At 42.9% G+C, this 15,521-nt stretch overlaps 1 protein-coding gene across 1 annotated transcript in view; it reads left to right on the top strand.

Annotated features, from left to right (window-relative positions):
• The first annotated feature begins 3,104 nt into the window (after window positions 1-3,104).
• ZNF704 (zinc finger protein 704) overlaps window positions 3,105-15,521 on the top strand; it is a 244,362-nt gene continuing 231,945 nt past the window's right edge. Inside the window, exon 1 of the mRNA XM_010863398.1 lies at window positions 3,105-4,234. Within this exon, the coding sequence (XP_010861700.1) occupies window positions 4,226-4,234 (9 nt within the window). The 5' untranslated portion in view covers window positions 3,105-4,225. The remainder of the gene's footprint in view (window positions 4,235-15,521) is intronic.

Here is a 15,521-nt window from a genome sequence, read left to right as displayed (position 1 = left end):
TCTTGAGGTGGGAAGGAGAAAAGGCCGAGTATGGCTGCAGCTTGGTAGGTAGGCAATATGTCAGGTAGCTAGCTTACAGGCCAGCGACATAGAGCTTGGTGGGCCTTTTAAAAGTGGAGAAAAAATATTTGCAAGGTTTTAAGCAGTAAAGGCATACAAAGTGGTTTGTATTTTTTTATTAATTTTTTAATTCAAGGTAATTGCTTTACAGAATTTTGTTGCTTTCTGTCAAACCTCAACATGAATCAGCCATAGGTATACATATGTCCTCTCTCTCGAACCTCCATCCCCTCCCTCCCCATCCCACCCCTCTAGGTTGATACATGGTTTGTATTTTTAATAGGGTCATGCTGTGTGGGATATAGAGGGCAGCTGGGAGGGGCAGGGATCCAGTTCCAAGGTGATTGTGGAAGTGCATGTGAGAGGCCAAGCAGTTTGGACCAGAGTGGAGTTAGACATGAGGGGACAGATTCAGGATCAATTGTGAAGATCCACCTGCGATAACTTGCTGATGGATTAGGTGGCAGGAATCTGGGGTGAGACCCCAATGTAAAGGTTGGTTAGATGTGCCATTTACTGATATTGGGAAAGCTGGAGAACAACAGGTTTTTGTGAGGGAAACAATTAAATATTCTCTTTGGGGCAGGTTAAGTCTGAGATGATGCTTAGACATAGGCATGGGAACTGCAAGTAGGCAGATGGCTGCAAGGTGTGGAACTTAGAGACGAGATTAAGGTTGGAGAGAAAAATATGGGAGAAGCAGGTGTGACCTGCTGTGTAGCAAAGATGCGAACGTACGTTCACATGTCCAAGACAATTGACAAAAAGATGGTAGATGTCAATTATTCTATAACATGAATCATTCAACCATCAGCATGACTCTAAGGACAAGATCATGGAACATGTAAAGTCTGCTCTGCCAATGGTGTCCGCGATAATATTGAAGCTGGGGACAAGAAAGGGAGTGCAGCAAGCCAGAGGACAGTCTTGGGCCAGACTCTGGGGCACAGCACTGTTTAAGTTTGGGTGTGGAAGGAGAAGCCAGCAAAGACAATTGAGAAACAGCAACCAAACAAGTCAGAGGAAAACTAGAAAATAAAAAGTACAATAAGGCAGGAGAAGATATAGTTCCAGAAGTAGGGAGTAATGAACTGTGTTGAATACCACTGGGATACTGAGTAAGACAAGGACAGAGACGTGTTCATTCGGATTAGATAATGCACAATGTATTGGTATTCTTAACCAAAGAATGTAAAGTCAGTGGTGTGACCTGAGTGGCCTGAGCAGTGAGCAGAGGTGAGAACACAGTGAAAAACTCTTTCAAACTCTTTTAAAAGTCCTTTGCTAGAAAGGAAAGTAGAGAGAAGGGGGAGAATCTGGAGAACATATGGTCTAGAATTTTTTAAAGATAGGATACAGTAGTCTCTGCAGTAAGCCTGCAAGGCAGGAGTCACGGGAGACATGGGCTTAATTCCTAGGTCAGGAAGATCCCATGGAGGAGGGCATGGCAACCCACTCCAGTATTCTTGCCTGGGGAATCCCATGGACAGAGGAGCCTGGAGGGCTACAGTCCATACAGTTGCAAAGAGCTGGACACAACTGCAGTGACTTAGTATGCACGCACGCACAGTAGCGCTAATATAGAGACCGTAGCACGGTAGGAATTAGCTGTTACCTGTATGGGAAGTATATTTGTTTTCTGGTGCTGTGTAACAAAGCACAATAAGCCCCCTACATACTAACCTTCAGGTGGCAAACTTCCAAAGGTGCGAACGTACATTCACGTGTCCAAGCGTGTAAGTTGGCTTGTGTGTCTGGCATACTTGGTCACTAGTGTGCATCCTCTGCAAGTGGTTGTGCTTCTGTATGCTTTACTGTACAGTACAGTATAGAGTCCAGTAGTACAGTGTCTTTATTTCAAGCCCAGGATGTCCAGAAGCAAGTGTAAAAGCAGCAGTGATGTAGCTGGTACTGCCAAGAAGGGCCGAGCAATAACAATGGAAACAAAAGTGAAAATAATTGAGGGTGGAGTGAGGCAAAGAGATGGTAGATGTTAATTATTCTATAACATGAATCATTCAACCATCAGCATGACTCTAAGGACAAGATCATGGAACATGTAAAGTCTGCTCTGCCAATGATGTCCACAATAATATTGAAGAAGCATAGAAAAGTGATGGAGATGGAGAAACTTCTCAGTGTGTGGGTGCAGGATCAGAGTCCCACTCAGCTTAATGGTGATTTGAGAAAAAGCTAAAAGCCTTTATGAAGACTTGAAGAAACACAGTGAAGAATCAAAAGGCACATCTTTTAATGACAGCTATGGCTTGTTTCATTGGTTCAAGGCTAGAGCCAACCTTCATGATGTAAAAGTAAGTGGTGAGGCAGTGAGTGTGAATGCAGATACGGTAACTGCCTGGGAAGTTCCGGAGATGCTTCTAGAAGTTACTGAAGTACCAAAGAGCATTACAGCACAGGAGACGGCAAGGAGATGTTCTTTATCTGAGGAGGGCCTGTTAGTTTTTGAGTCGCAGGACTCAAAGGTAGAGCAGGGCACGAAGGTTGCAGCAGTTGTTCAGAATGCAATCCAGTGCTGCTGTGTCATCTATGACAAAGAAAATGAGAAAAAAAGAGCCACTACCTAGACATCACTGGATTGCTTTTTCAAGAGGGTAGATAGAATGTCTACGTCAGGAGTGTCCAGTGGAGGGCAAGCTGCAATGTCACTCACGCTTGATGTCATCAATGTGATATTGCAGCTTGCCCTCCATCTCCTATTGCTGACAGTCCTTCAGCTCTACCATCTCCCACTTCCTCTCCCTCCTCCATTCAGTAACGCTTCTTGCTTGTTCACTCGATGCCAGCCCTTTTGTGCCAGCTGCTATACTGTACTACTGTACTTTTCAAGGTGCTGTAAGATTATGTCTTTGTTATTTTTAAAATGTATTATTTGTGTGAAAAGTATTATAAACCTATTGAGTACAGCTCCCCAGGTTTCCCAGGTGGTGCTACTGGTAAAGAACCCACCTGCCAATGCAGGAAACACAGGTTCAATCCCTGGATTAGGAAATGGCAACCCACTCCAGTATTCTTGCCTGGAAATTTCCGTGAACAGAGGGGCTGGTGGGCTGCAGTCCATAGGACTGCGGAGAGTCGAACACGACTGAGCACGCACAAACACCAAATCCAGCATAGGGCTGATTGTATTAGTTGGGTATCTAGGCTAACATTGTTGGTCTTACAAACAAATTAGACTTACAAAAGCACTCTCAGAATGGAACTCCTTCATATGTAGGGGATTTACTGTACCATAGGCTTTTTGGCTTACAAGCATTCTCCCAACATCTGTGGGTTAGGAGTCAGGGCCAGGCTTAGCTGGGTCTGCTGTTGTCTCACAGGGCTGTAGTCAAAGTGTTGGGTAGGCTGTGTTCTCATTGGGAGGCTTGACTGGGGAAGAATTCACTTCTCAGTTCACTCTGGTTGTTAGAATTCATTCCCTTTCATCTGCAGGCCTGAGGATCCAGCTTCTTGCTGCCTATTCCTATGTAGGCTCCCCTCAGTTCCTGGAGCCCCTCTGCCTCAGCCCCACCTCCACTTCTGCAGTGCTTTGTTACATGATTTCCTCAGCATGGCCTCTTACTTCATTAAGTCAGCAAGGAGAATCTAAGTCCCTGTCTGCTGGTAAGGTGGAGTCTCATATAAGGCACTGTAATCACAGAAGCAGTACTCCATCATCATTGCCATAGTCTACTGCTTAAAAGTAAAAGATGGGTCCCACCCACACTTGAGGGGAGGAAATATGCAAGGGCATGAATACCAAGAGGTGAGGATTGTTGTGAGTCGCCTTAGGGAGGAGCCGAAGATGCAGAGATAAGAGGGATACTGCAAGAGGAAGTCCTTGGAAAAGGGGATCTGGAAGCCAAGTATTGATACTGGCCTTTGATAGAAGCAAAGACCCTTCTTCCATTGAATTAGAAGATAGGGAAAGTGGGTCCTGATGTGGGTGGTTGTGCATTGGATGGTGGTCAGATCAAGTAGTACTCATCTGATGGCTTATGTTTCCCCCTGCAGCAGGAGGGAAGGTCATCAGCTGAGACTGAAGGAGATTTGAAGAGCTGAAGCCAGGATGTAGTGCTGTGGGAGAGCAGGAGAACAGATGTACCAGAGAAATCAAATAGAGCAGCTGGATAGTATCAAGGACCCCACCTGATGTTGGTGCTTCTACATGGACAGAGTAAGCACTCTATCTGGGTGTGTGATTTTCCCAGCTTCATTCCATTGGTTCAAACACAGAATAATAATAACAAAAAGAATCCGAGCTAATGTTTATTAAGTTATTTAATGACTATGCTAGAGCAAATCTGGGCTTCCCCAATGCAGCAGACACAGGAGATGTAGGTTCAATCCCTGGATAGGGAAGATCCCCTAGAGGAGGGTGTGGCAACCCACTCCAGTCTTCTTGCCTGGAGAATTTCATGGACAGAGGAGACTTACAGGCTACAGTCCATTGGGTTTTCAGAGTCGGATATGACTGAGCATGCACGCGCAGTGCAAGTCTAAGTGTGCAGTCTCATTGAAACTTCATTACATATCCCTGTCAGGCATTATTATATCATCCTCATTTTACAGAAGTGATAAGCAATTTACTTGAAAATACACAAGTGTTAGGTGGGAGAGCAGGGGTTTGAGCCCTGGGCAGTCCAACTCCATATCTAGTACCATTAAGCCTTTGATGTCTCTTGGAGACAAAGCAGAGAGCTGAATTTAGCCAGGCGGTTGAGCAATGGAAAGAGAGAAAATATTGTTGGTGAAGTTGATACTGCTGTGACTATAATGATGGACTATGGGCCCTAAGAAAAGTAAGGACAGGAAAGGGCCGTGGGCTGGTAAAAAGTGAGGGGTCAGTGGATTGGAGAAAACAAAGGGGAACCAATAAAATCATTAAATAAGAATGAAATGCAGGACAGTTTGGATTCCAAGATAATGTTAATATGAGTGAATATTTTCTGAATATTTATAAACCAGGAACTGTGCTAAATACTTTATATGAAGGAGGATTTCCTGAGAAATTATGATTTGAGAATCAATATGCTCCAGTTGGGGGCTTCCCCATTGTCTCAGCAGTAAAAAATCCATCTGCAATGCAGGAGATGTAGGTTTAGTCCTTGGGTAGGGAAGATCCCCTGGAGGAGGGCATGGCAATCCACTCCAGTATTCTTGCCTGGAGAATCCCCATGGACAGAGGAGACTGGCAGGCTACAGTCCATAGGATCGCAAAGAGTTGGATACGACTGAAGCGACTGAGCATGCACGCACACCTGCTCCAGCTGAATATACTGATTTGGACCTGAAATAGCACACCTGAGGCTGTTGGTCACAGCAGAGCTGTGGTTCACATCCAGAGCCTGTGCTTTTAATCTTTCCCTATTTGTTTTTGATGTTTATGTCTATTTACATTGAGGAGGATTTGCTACAGCTCAGGAAATAGAGGAATAGATACTAAGTATCTGAGATGCTTGGTTGCTATCATGGACACTAAGTTGGGCTTTAAATGAGACAAGAAGAGAAACTTTGTATTACACAGTTGTCAATTTCTGATCAAAGAAGCTTTCAGGTTTATGGGCAATGGTAAGATACACACAGCCCCTCAAACCTAAAGAAACTAACCTCCTGGGTGAGGAATGATGAATGATGAATAGCAGGTAAATATCTTCAACCAGAACTTTATTTTTTATAAAAGAAAAAAATATAAGGACACTGTCAAACGGAGGAAGGATTCTAGTATAAGTTGTTACTTAGTGAAGGCAAAGCAGTAGGGGGCTGAGATAACAAGGCCAGACTGCTCTGCGATGCTGTATATTAGTTTAGGGATGAGAGCCAGGGAATCTGAAGAGATTGATCATGTACTGTTATATAATAAGTTTAGGAGAAATCTGGACCTGAAAGACTGCTTGTAGTTCTATTAAGAGTTCATCTATTGGAAAATTGGGAAGAAAGGTTTGTAAGTGAGATTGTTGTTGTTTAGTCACTCAGTAATGTCTGACTCTTTGTGACCCCATGGACTGCAGCACCCCAGGCCTCCCTGTCCTTCACTGTCTCCCTGAGTTTGCTCAAACTCAGGTCCATTGAGACAATAATGCCATCGAACCATCTCATCCTCTGTCATCTCCTTCTCCTCCTGCCTTCAATCTTTCCCAGCATCAGGGTCTTTTACAATGAGTTGGCTCTTTGCATCAGGTGGCCGAAGTACTGGAATTTCAGCTTCAGCATCAGTCCTTCCAATGAATATTCAGGAGTGATTTCCTTTAGGATGGACTGGTTTGATCTCCTTGCTGTCCAGGGGACTCTCAAGAGTTTTCTCCAGCACCATAGTACGAAAGCATCAATTCTTTGGCACTTAAGTGAGATGATATATGTCAAAGTGTCCACTTTCAATGCTTAATAAATGTTAATCGAGAGGAAACTGCTTCGTGTGTGCTGGCTCTGTAGGGACATCTCTCAGACTATTTCTGGGCTATCAGATGACTTTACGAAGCCCTTGGCAGGGACTGAGTGCAAGCACTGAATTTCAATTTGCTAGCAAGTATATGTGCTGCACATGGTCTGCGTTGGCTCGGGGGGAAGGCATGTGCCTCTGATACCAGACAAAGTTGTCATTCACTGAACTGTCGACTGCCAGACGTGGAAGTGAAATAGATTATCTGGTAACCCAACACCCTCCTTCAACTGCTCAGGACACTGGGGCTAGAAAATCAGAAATGCCTTGACCAGTTAGGGCTGACTAGCCGGTTAGGCAGGGTCAGGATTAGCACCTGGTCTGCCAATGCCAAGTTATCGCCCTCCTTGCTGAGTTAGTCCTTTGTGCCTGGAATGATCTGTCTGTACCTAGTTTACTCCCTTGGAGTTGTAGTTAGAAAAATCAGTTTCCTGAAGTGATCCACCACTCACTGTTTATCCACTTCTATTTTGGGAACACTCTGCTTTCTAAAATACATCAGGGAGAGGTGGTCTCACTTGTGGCTGTGGGAGGTGGGCAGGACCCTCTGTGAATCCTGTTCAGATCAGCCCCCCTCCCTGTGCAATCCCCAGGGCACTTGTGTGCTCAGAGGACAACTTCTTGTTGTTGTTTGTGGTTGTTGTTCAGTCGCTAAATTGTGTCCAACTCTTTGCAACCCCATGGACTGTAGCCCACCAGGCTTCTCTGTCTGTAGGATTTTTCAGGCAAGAATACTGGAGCGGGTTGCTATTCCCTTCTCTAGGGGATCTTCCCGATCCAGGGATTGAACCCACTTCTCCTACATTGACAGGCGGATTCTTTACCACTGAGCCTCCAGAGGATGGTAATAAATAGCAGATGAGCCCCAGTTTATTGTGAACCAAATTCCCTTAATTTCTGGTGTGGTGCGCCTGGTAAACCAGCGTAGAAAACATAGTTTATACTCAGCCCTTAAGTAGGGCCTCTCCTCCTCTACCAGATTTTACTAGTTGAGCCTGCAGTGCCCCATAGCACAAGGGTTAGGAAAGGAGGAGGAAAGGTCAAAAGTCAGCCCTGCCTGGAATCTGCTCACCTGAGCTTAGTGAGAAGGAGCAGAGAGATATAGGCAGGATGCCTCTGAGAGCCCCTGGACACTGTTCATTAGTAAATCTGTCCTGGTCTCATTACCCTGTCCTGCCCACTCAGGGGGACTCCAAGGGGAGAGGTGTGGGAGCCTGTCCCTCCCACAGCAGTGTGCACTGTCAGAGCTTCTGGTCTACATGGAGCAGCCAGTGTTGCACCATGGCTTGATACAGTGTCTGCTAAAGCTGAGGAAACTTGACCTTTCATTGCCCTGTCCCATCTCTTCTAAGGTAAATGCATGGTTTCCATTAGACTTTCTGAAATATCTGAGACTTAGAGGCCCTTGGGGCTTCGTTGGTGGGTGGCTCAGACAGTAAAATATCTGCCTGCAGTGCAGGAGGCCCAGGTTTGATCCGTGAGTCAGGAAGATCCACTGGAGTAGGTAATGGCTACCCACTCCAGTATTCTTGCCTGGAGAATTCCATGGACAGAGGAGCCTGGTGGGCTATAGCCCATGGGGTCGAAAAGAGTCAAACATGAGTAAGTGAGTAACACTTTCAGAGGCACTTGTAACCAACCTACCTGTTTAGTTGAATCTGTTTGAAATATGATTTTCTTTGGGTTTGCTCTCCAGGTTTCTGGTCATTCCCTCAGGAGATGTTTATTATAGGTCATTGCATGCCATGTTCCTGATATACATGTAGGAAAAAAAGAGTGAATTAGACCGATTTCCACTTCTGGGGAGCCCACAGCCTGGCCGATTCCTGCCAAGTTATCGATAAAGAGGTTCAAAGCCCCTTTTCCTCTTTATCCCCAAGGTCAAGATTAGATCCGTTGAGAGACCTTGCATGGCTACAACAGGTTGGGATGAAATTTTGATATGTATCCTAAAGCATTTGTAGCCAATCTATATGAAGAATATTATATGATTTGGACAGGAGGTGATTCCTGAGTAATTAGGCAAAGGATGAGTTTAGATCACAAATTTGACAAATAACTTCTGTTGCTCTCATTTACTGGATGAATTGGAACAGAATATAATAACTCTGAGATTTGTGTAGTGGAATTAGAGTGATTAAGTTCTCACTTTTCATTTAAGGTACTATTTGGAAAATCCAGAGTTAAAGTTTATACATGGGGGAAGTAGGCTCGACTCTGGAGTTTCGAGGGGCTTCCCAGGTGGTGCAGTGGTAAAGAATCTGCCTGCCAGTGCAGGCACTGCAAGAGACGCGGGTTCGATCCCTGGGTCAGGAACATCCCCTAGAGAAGGACATGGCAACCCACTCTAGTATTCTCTCCTAGAAAATTCCATGGACAGAAGAATCTGGTGGTCTACAGTCGATGGGGTCACAAAGAGTCAGACATGACTGAGTGCACACACATCCACACACACACTAGAGTTTTGAAGGAGAGTCTGTAATTTTAGGGTAAGAACTCTGCAGTAACATACAAGAGGGGTTCATTCATCTTGCAGAAGACCATGGAGCTTTGAGATGCAAAGAATTAAAAGGATTTTGCCTGTCCACAGCTCCATGTGGACTAAGAGCGTGTTTTCCAGGCCTCACACCACACTCAGCAGTGACACACTTGCTTTCCTTATGTTCTTGTCATACTGGAAGGCCGAGTGACAGTAAAGTCTCCCTGATGAAGGACTAATTGGGGATGGCTGGTTCAAATAAGTGAATGTCAAAAGTGCTTTGACATTTTAAATTAAATCCAATTTTTTAAAGGCTACATGCCTTGAAATATCATGTAGTAAAACCTGTAAGCAGGATAATTTTAGTCCATTAGTAGGATCTGTGTTGTGGGCTCTTTAGTAAGGCAAGAGGGAACATGACTGAGTCAGAGCAGATGACCCTGCCCTCTGCCCCCTCCCCACTGGTTCCTCCTCGTAAATCAGGCAATGAGGTAACACAGGCTCTGGGTTTCAATTCTGACTTCTCCACTGCTAATTGCATGGCCTCATCAAATAACTTGATGTCCCAGTGCTTCAGTGTTATCAGATAAAATTGGGATAATATTGTTTTGCCATTGCCTATTGTTATTTTTTAATTTTTTTTTTTTTTTTTTTAAATTATTTTAGCTGCACTGGGTCTTCGTTGCTGTGTCTGGGCTTTCTCTAGTTGCAGCAAGCAGTGGCGGGGGGAGGGGAGGGAAGGGCTACTCATTGTGGTGGTTTCTCTTATTGTGGCGCATGACCTTAGTCACTCCATGCCGTGTGGAATCTTCCCCGACCAGGGCTCAAACCCATGTCCCCAGGCGGAATCTTAACAACTGGATCACCAGAGAAATTTGCCTATTGTTATTAAATATGGCCAGAGACCTCCTGAAATTAGAGATGGATGGCAATTTATTTCCTTTTTGGTTCCGGAAAAGACTCTTTTGTAGAACTTTGTCCAAGGACCCAAAATCCTACAGTCATTTTGACTGTTAGAGCTTCCTGCTTGTTCCACACTCCCAAGGTATTTCAGAGAGCTGCTTCCTGAAGTGACTTCGTTCTTCTGAACTCTGAGTGTTCCATTGTATCAGTGGTGAGCTTGAATCTTCCCTTTCATCTCAGGAAGCTGAGAGTCATTTATCTACTTGTGCAAAGAGGACGAAAACATTCCTGCCCTCAAGTTCATCAGTCTGTTCAGATGTCTAGCTCTTATTTTGGAAAAAGCCTGGGTACTAGCCACGCAGGAGGGGAAAGTCTTACCACACACATTGAATTTTGTGTCGCTAAGACCTGTGATGTAGATACCAATGATGTTACCTCTCACCTCTAACTTGCTTGGGGCTGAAAACCTCTGCATTGGTGTCTATGACCTGTTGTACTTTTGTTTGGGGAAGAAGTCATTGTTCTTTGGGTAAATGGGGATGCAGAGCTCAATGTATCCTTCTAAATGCTTGTACCTGCTTGCTTCCATATTGGAAGTTATCTAGTAAGGAGGAGGAAAGGACTCTAGTTTAACAATTTAGGGGAATTCCAGTTAAAAAGAAAGATACAGATTTTTTTTTTTTTTGCAAGTTATAAAATGTTTTAAACATAAAAGAAATTGAAAGAGAAGTATAACACCTATATACCCATGAGTAAGTTATTGGCCTTAGATAACAAGGGCCATTTTGAATTTCTAAGAAGGTGAATATAGATTGTGGCATTTACATATTTATTGGACCATTTACATATTTATTGGAGCCTTTTATTTATTTATTTTTTTCTAGAACACCTTTCCTTCGGATGCATTTTGGGAAATTCCAGTTTAAAATTATTTTTTCTAAATGGGAAATCCATGGATAAGTGGCTTATGCTTGGGATAAATTACTAAAACATCATTATTAAAGAAATAAATTGTCACAGAGCAAGGTTAAAATATTGTTAGTGGGTCTTGCAAGCTTTGAAATATATTTCCTCATAAAGCTGCTAATTTCTTCAATATAAAAAAAATGAGTATTATATGTGGTGAATTTTCACTTGTGTATCTGTGAACACCAGTCCTCCATGTGAAGTTTAAAACCTGGTAGAAAACCCTCCTTCTCTTGGTAAATCAGGCTCTGTGATGAGTCCAGTGGGGGAGACAGGAGATGTGGGAAGTGCTATCATGACAGAATTACAAGGTGCCCAGGGAGCAGAATATCACACAGTGCTGATACCAAGGCGAGTGTATTTAATACTATGGTTTTCACAAGATTGAAAGTATCACAGTTGTTTAAATGAAAAGGAACATATACATCCCGTAGGATATGCAGATTGACACATTTTCTGTCAATAGCAGTATGACTACTGCAAATAAAGGTGTTGAGCATTTATTAACACTCAGTACCCTGTGTTGGACTCTTTATTGGCTATTGTTCAATATTTCAGTATTACCCAGCATTTAATGCATTATAATTTATAGAGGATGCTCATCACTCTCTTGGAAGAAAACCTATGACAAAGCTAGAAAACATATTAAAAAGCAGAGACATTACTTTGCTGACATAGGTCCATATAGTCAAAGCTATGGTTTTTCCAGTAGTCATGTATGGATGTGAGAGTTGGACTAGAAAGAAAGCTGAGAGCCAAAGAATTGATGCTTTTGAACTGTGGTGTTGGAGAAGACTCTTGAGAGTCCCTTGGGTTGCAAGGAGATCCAACCAGTCCATCCTAAAGGAAATCACTCCTGAATATTGGAAGGACTGATGCTGAAGTTGAAGCTCCAGTACTTTGGCCACCTGATGCAAAGAATTAACTCATTGGAAAAGACTCTGATACTGGGAAAGACCAAAGGCAGGAGGAGAAGGGGATGACAGAGGACAAGATGGTTGGATGGCATCACTGACTCAATGGACATGAGTTTAAGCAAACTCTGGGAGTTGGTGAAGGACAAGGAGGCCTGGCATGCTACAGTCCATGGGGTTGCTGAGAGTGGGACATGACTGAGTGCCTGAACAACAACAACTCATAGCTAACTTGGTGATCTTGGAAGGTAGATTTTATTATCTCCATTTTACAGATGTGAAAAATGTATTGGAGAAAAATGGGGCAGTTTTTGTGGACAATATATATATATATATATACACACATACATATAGAATTTTTTTTACCAAATGACATATTTGTCAAACATTTCAGAAAACATTTGGGGCCAACAGATTTAAAAAATAATTGGGATTGTTACCTAAGCAACAATGGAAATTTAAGGAGAGAAGGACTTTATTTTGGAGTTTAAATTAAAACAACATGAAATACAGTTTTCATAAACACTTTCACTTAGCTTGTTTATGCTTTAAAAGTCACCTACAAGTGCTTGCTGAATAAGAAACCATTAATTTGTATCAGTTTGGGTTAGGATCCAAAGTTTAGCTTAACAATTTTTTTTTTGGATGTAAGCTTTTGACAGTGTTTTCAATTAGTAAGTTCATATACTTAAAACTCAGAACTAGTTTAACAAACTTAGAAAAATAGTAGAAATGTTAGCAATAAGGATCTTTAGTTCTGTTCAATGACTGAGTTGTGTCCGACTTTTTTCGACCCCATGGACAGCAGCACGCCAGATTTCCCTGTCTTTCACCAACTCCCAGAGTTTTCCCAGACTTATGTCCGTTGAGTTGGTGATGCCATCCAACCGTCTCATCCTCTGTCACACCCTTTTCCTCCTGCCTTCACTCTTTCCCAGCATCAGGGTCTTTTCCAGTGGGTTGGCTCTTCACATCAGGTGGCTAAAGTATGGGAGCATCAGTCCTTCAAATGAATTTTCTGGATTGATTTCCTTTAGGATTGACTGGTTTGATCTTCTTGCTATTAGGACTTATGAAAATGAAAATGTGAAGAATATCTGAAGGAAAAACAATCTTTTTCATCAGATATAACTCACAATAAAAGTTGTCTCAGTAAAAGGAGGAAAATGGACCCTTGGGCCTATGTAAGCACTGGACACTATATTATCTTAGGTGGGAAAGAGGAGGTTGATCATATGGAAGAGCCACTGGAAGGTTTGAAATGATCCAAGATAGGGTTTATGGAAAGGGAACAGTGACTGCTATTTGGATTTCCCATTATGCGAGTACTTGGTGGATGTTTAAGAGGTTCTGAAAATGCACGCTTAGCCATCTGTTGGGTGACAGCAATATTTTTCAGCTCTTTATTCTTATTCTAAAAGAGATTTCTATTCAAATAGGTCTCTCAACTCTCTGTATTGATTTTGTCACTTGAAATTTTCTTGAAATCTAGCACAGAGGTTATTAGAGAAAATTCTTTTTACTTTAAAAACCATAATAGAAATGATGTCGTTTTAATTGTTTGTAAACTATGCCTATTTTTTATGTGTTAAAATGGAGATATCTCAAAGATCTTGTTTAAATTCAGTGACAAGTTAATGGTTTGATTGTTTAAAGAAATTTGCGGGGTGGGGGGGTTACTACTTCATTCAATCCCATGGTTATTCATTCAACAGCTATACTCTTTGTCAGCTCCAAGGACTCAGAAGAAAAAAGACTTGGGAAGGGTTTCCACTCACATTCTAGCTGGAGAGACAGACAGTAAACTTTGTGGATGGTGGTCCTTTGCTGAGCTCAGAATCCATGGAGAAAGAGAAGATTTGGTCTGGAAAGTGTGAATCAACAGTTCACCCTTAACTGTTGTTAAGGGTCTTAACTGTGTTAAGTGTGAGATGCCGGTTAGACCCCTGTGTGAAGATGTCAGGTAGGCAGGAGGCAGGTGGAGAAGACAACCAGGGATGGACATCAGAAGTCATGGGCACGTGGACAATATCTACAGTGAGGAAACTGGGTAAGAATACGTCTAGGGGGAGAGTGCAGGTAGAGAAGGGGAGGTGCCTAGGAGCAAGGAGCTCAGCAACACTTCAGTTGTAGTGCTCCTTCTGTCTGTTTCTCTCTCAATACCTTTATTATTATATAATTCACATAATATACCATATAATGCTTCCTTTTACACAGTATTTTCTAGTATTGTTGCAGAGTTGGTCAGCCATCAACCACAATCTAATTTTGGAACATTTTGTCACCCCCTCAAAAGAATACTAGAGTGGGTAGCCATTCCCTTCTCCAGGGAGTCTTCCCAACCCAGGGATCAAACCCTAGTCTCCTGCACTGCAGGCGGATTCTTTACCAGCTGAGCCACCACGGAAACCCTAAAGAAACACTGTACCCATCCACAGTCACAACTCCGTGCTCCTTTATATGCACCTATACTCATTTGGTTTTATTTTTCAGTGTCAGTAAGTCATTGTTCATTCCTTGTGCTTTTTCAGGAAGGAAAGAAGGCAGGAGGGAGACGAGGGTTAATATATATTAGAAAACAAGAAGAGGAGGAAGAGAAAAGAAAATCCAGTACAGCAAAATCACCCATTTGATGAATATACCCCAGTGAGGGGGTCACCACAGCTCAAGGGAGTCCAGTCTCCTACAGTTCAGAAAAAAAAGGGGAAAGGAATCAGAGAGAGCACACAGACTGGTCCTCATTTTCCTTCCCTGCTCTCTTCCTTGTAAATTCCAGATAAAACTTGGTTTCTAGCAGTGAGCATGGGGTTGAATTACATCCAGTCTACATCCTACTAGATAATCCTATGTCAACTTTAATATCAGATTCTTGGCATCAGCAGAAAAGTCCCTGAATGAACTGGGCAGACTTTCTTTCCTTTCTCAGTCTCCCACTCTGAGTTTCTATGTGGAAGCCCCTTTCTGGCATTGGAAATGAGGGGTAGAGAGTTCCTAGTTTGTTTAGGTTTTGTGCAGATCTTTTAGTATTTAGAATCTTATTGTTTGTCTTGGCTAAAGGTGGGACTGGAGTCAAGTTTTCAGGATAAAAGAACTTGTCCGAAATAGGAAGTAAGGGATGGAGAAGAATGAGAAAATGGGTGAGGAACTCCCACTTTGTGGAAAGTGGCACCAAGCTCACAGGTCACGTCTTCTTGCCTGGTTGCTGGGGTCCAGCCCCGGTGGATCCAGGGAATTCGAAGCGGGGACGGTGTCGGCAAGGATCAGGAAACAATTGCTTAATTAAACGTTAATTAAGGATAAAGAGTAATAGAATGAGGATAGCTCAGTGAGGAAATTCAGTGGAGAAAAGAGGCTGAAATAAGGATAGCTCAGTGAGGAAATTCAGTGGAGAAAAGAGGCTGAATAATTCAGCCAGAAGGTAAGAGAAAGAACGACATGGTGAGACCAAGTTTCGGTGAACAAGGCCCGCACTTTATTTTCCAAAGTAGTTTTTATACCTTAAGTTATGCATAGAGGATAATGGGGGAAGGGGTAGAGTCTTGCAGCAAACCAGGCTTTCTTCCAGCAAACTTATCATATGCAAAAGCTTAGGTGATTTGCATCATCTTCTGGCCCGGAGGCCTGTTAACATTTTAAGACCCTTTCTTCAGAAAACTTATTTTTCTCTAAAGGTGATTGGTCAGGAGCCACCCTCCATAAGCATTAGATAAAGTTGCATTCCTACAGAGCAAAGGTGTGGTGGGCTACAACAAGAAAAAGAATT

The sequence above is a fragment of the Bison bison genome, unplaced genomic scaffold (assembly GCF_000754665.1).
Source record: "Bison bison bison isolate TAMUID 2011002044 unplaced genomic scaffold, Bison_UMD1.0 scf7180017864491, whole genome shotgun sequence".
In the NCBI taxonomy this organism is placed as follows: domain Eukaryota; kingdom Metazoa; phylum Chordata; class Mammalia; order Artiodactyla; family Bovidae; genus Bison; species Bison bison.
The sequence above is the reverse complement of the archived record's forward strand: the minus strand, read 5'-3'. Positions and strand labels throughout refer to the sequence as shown.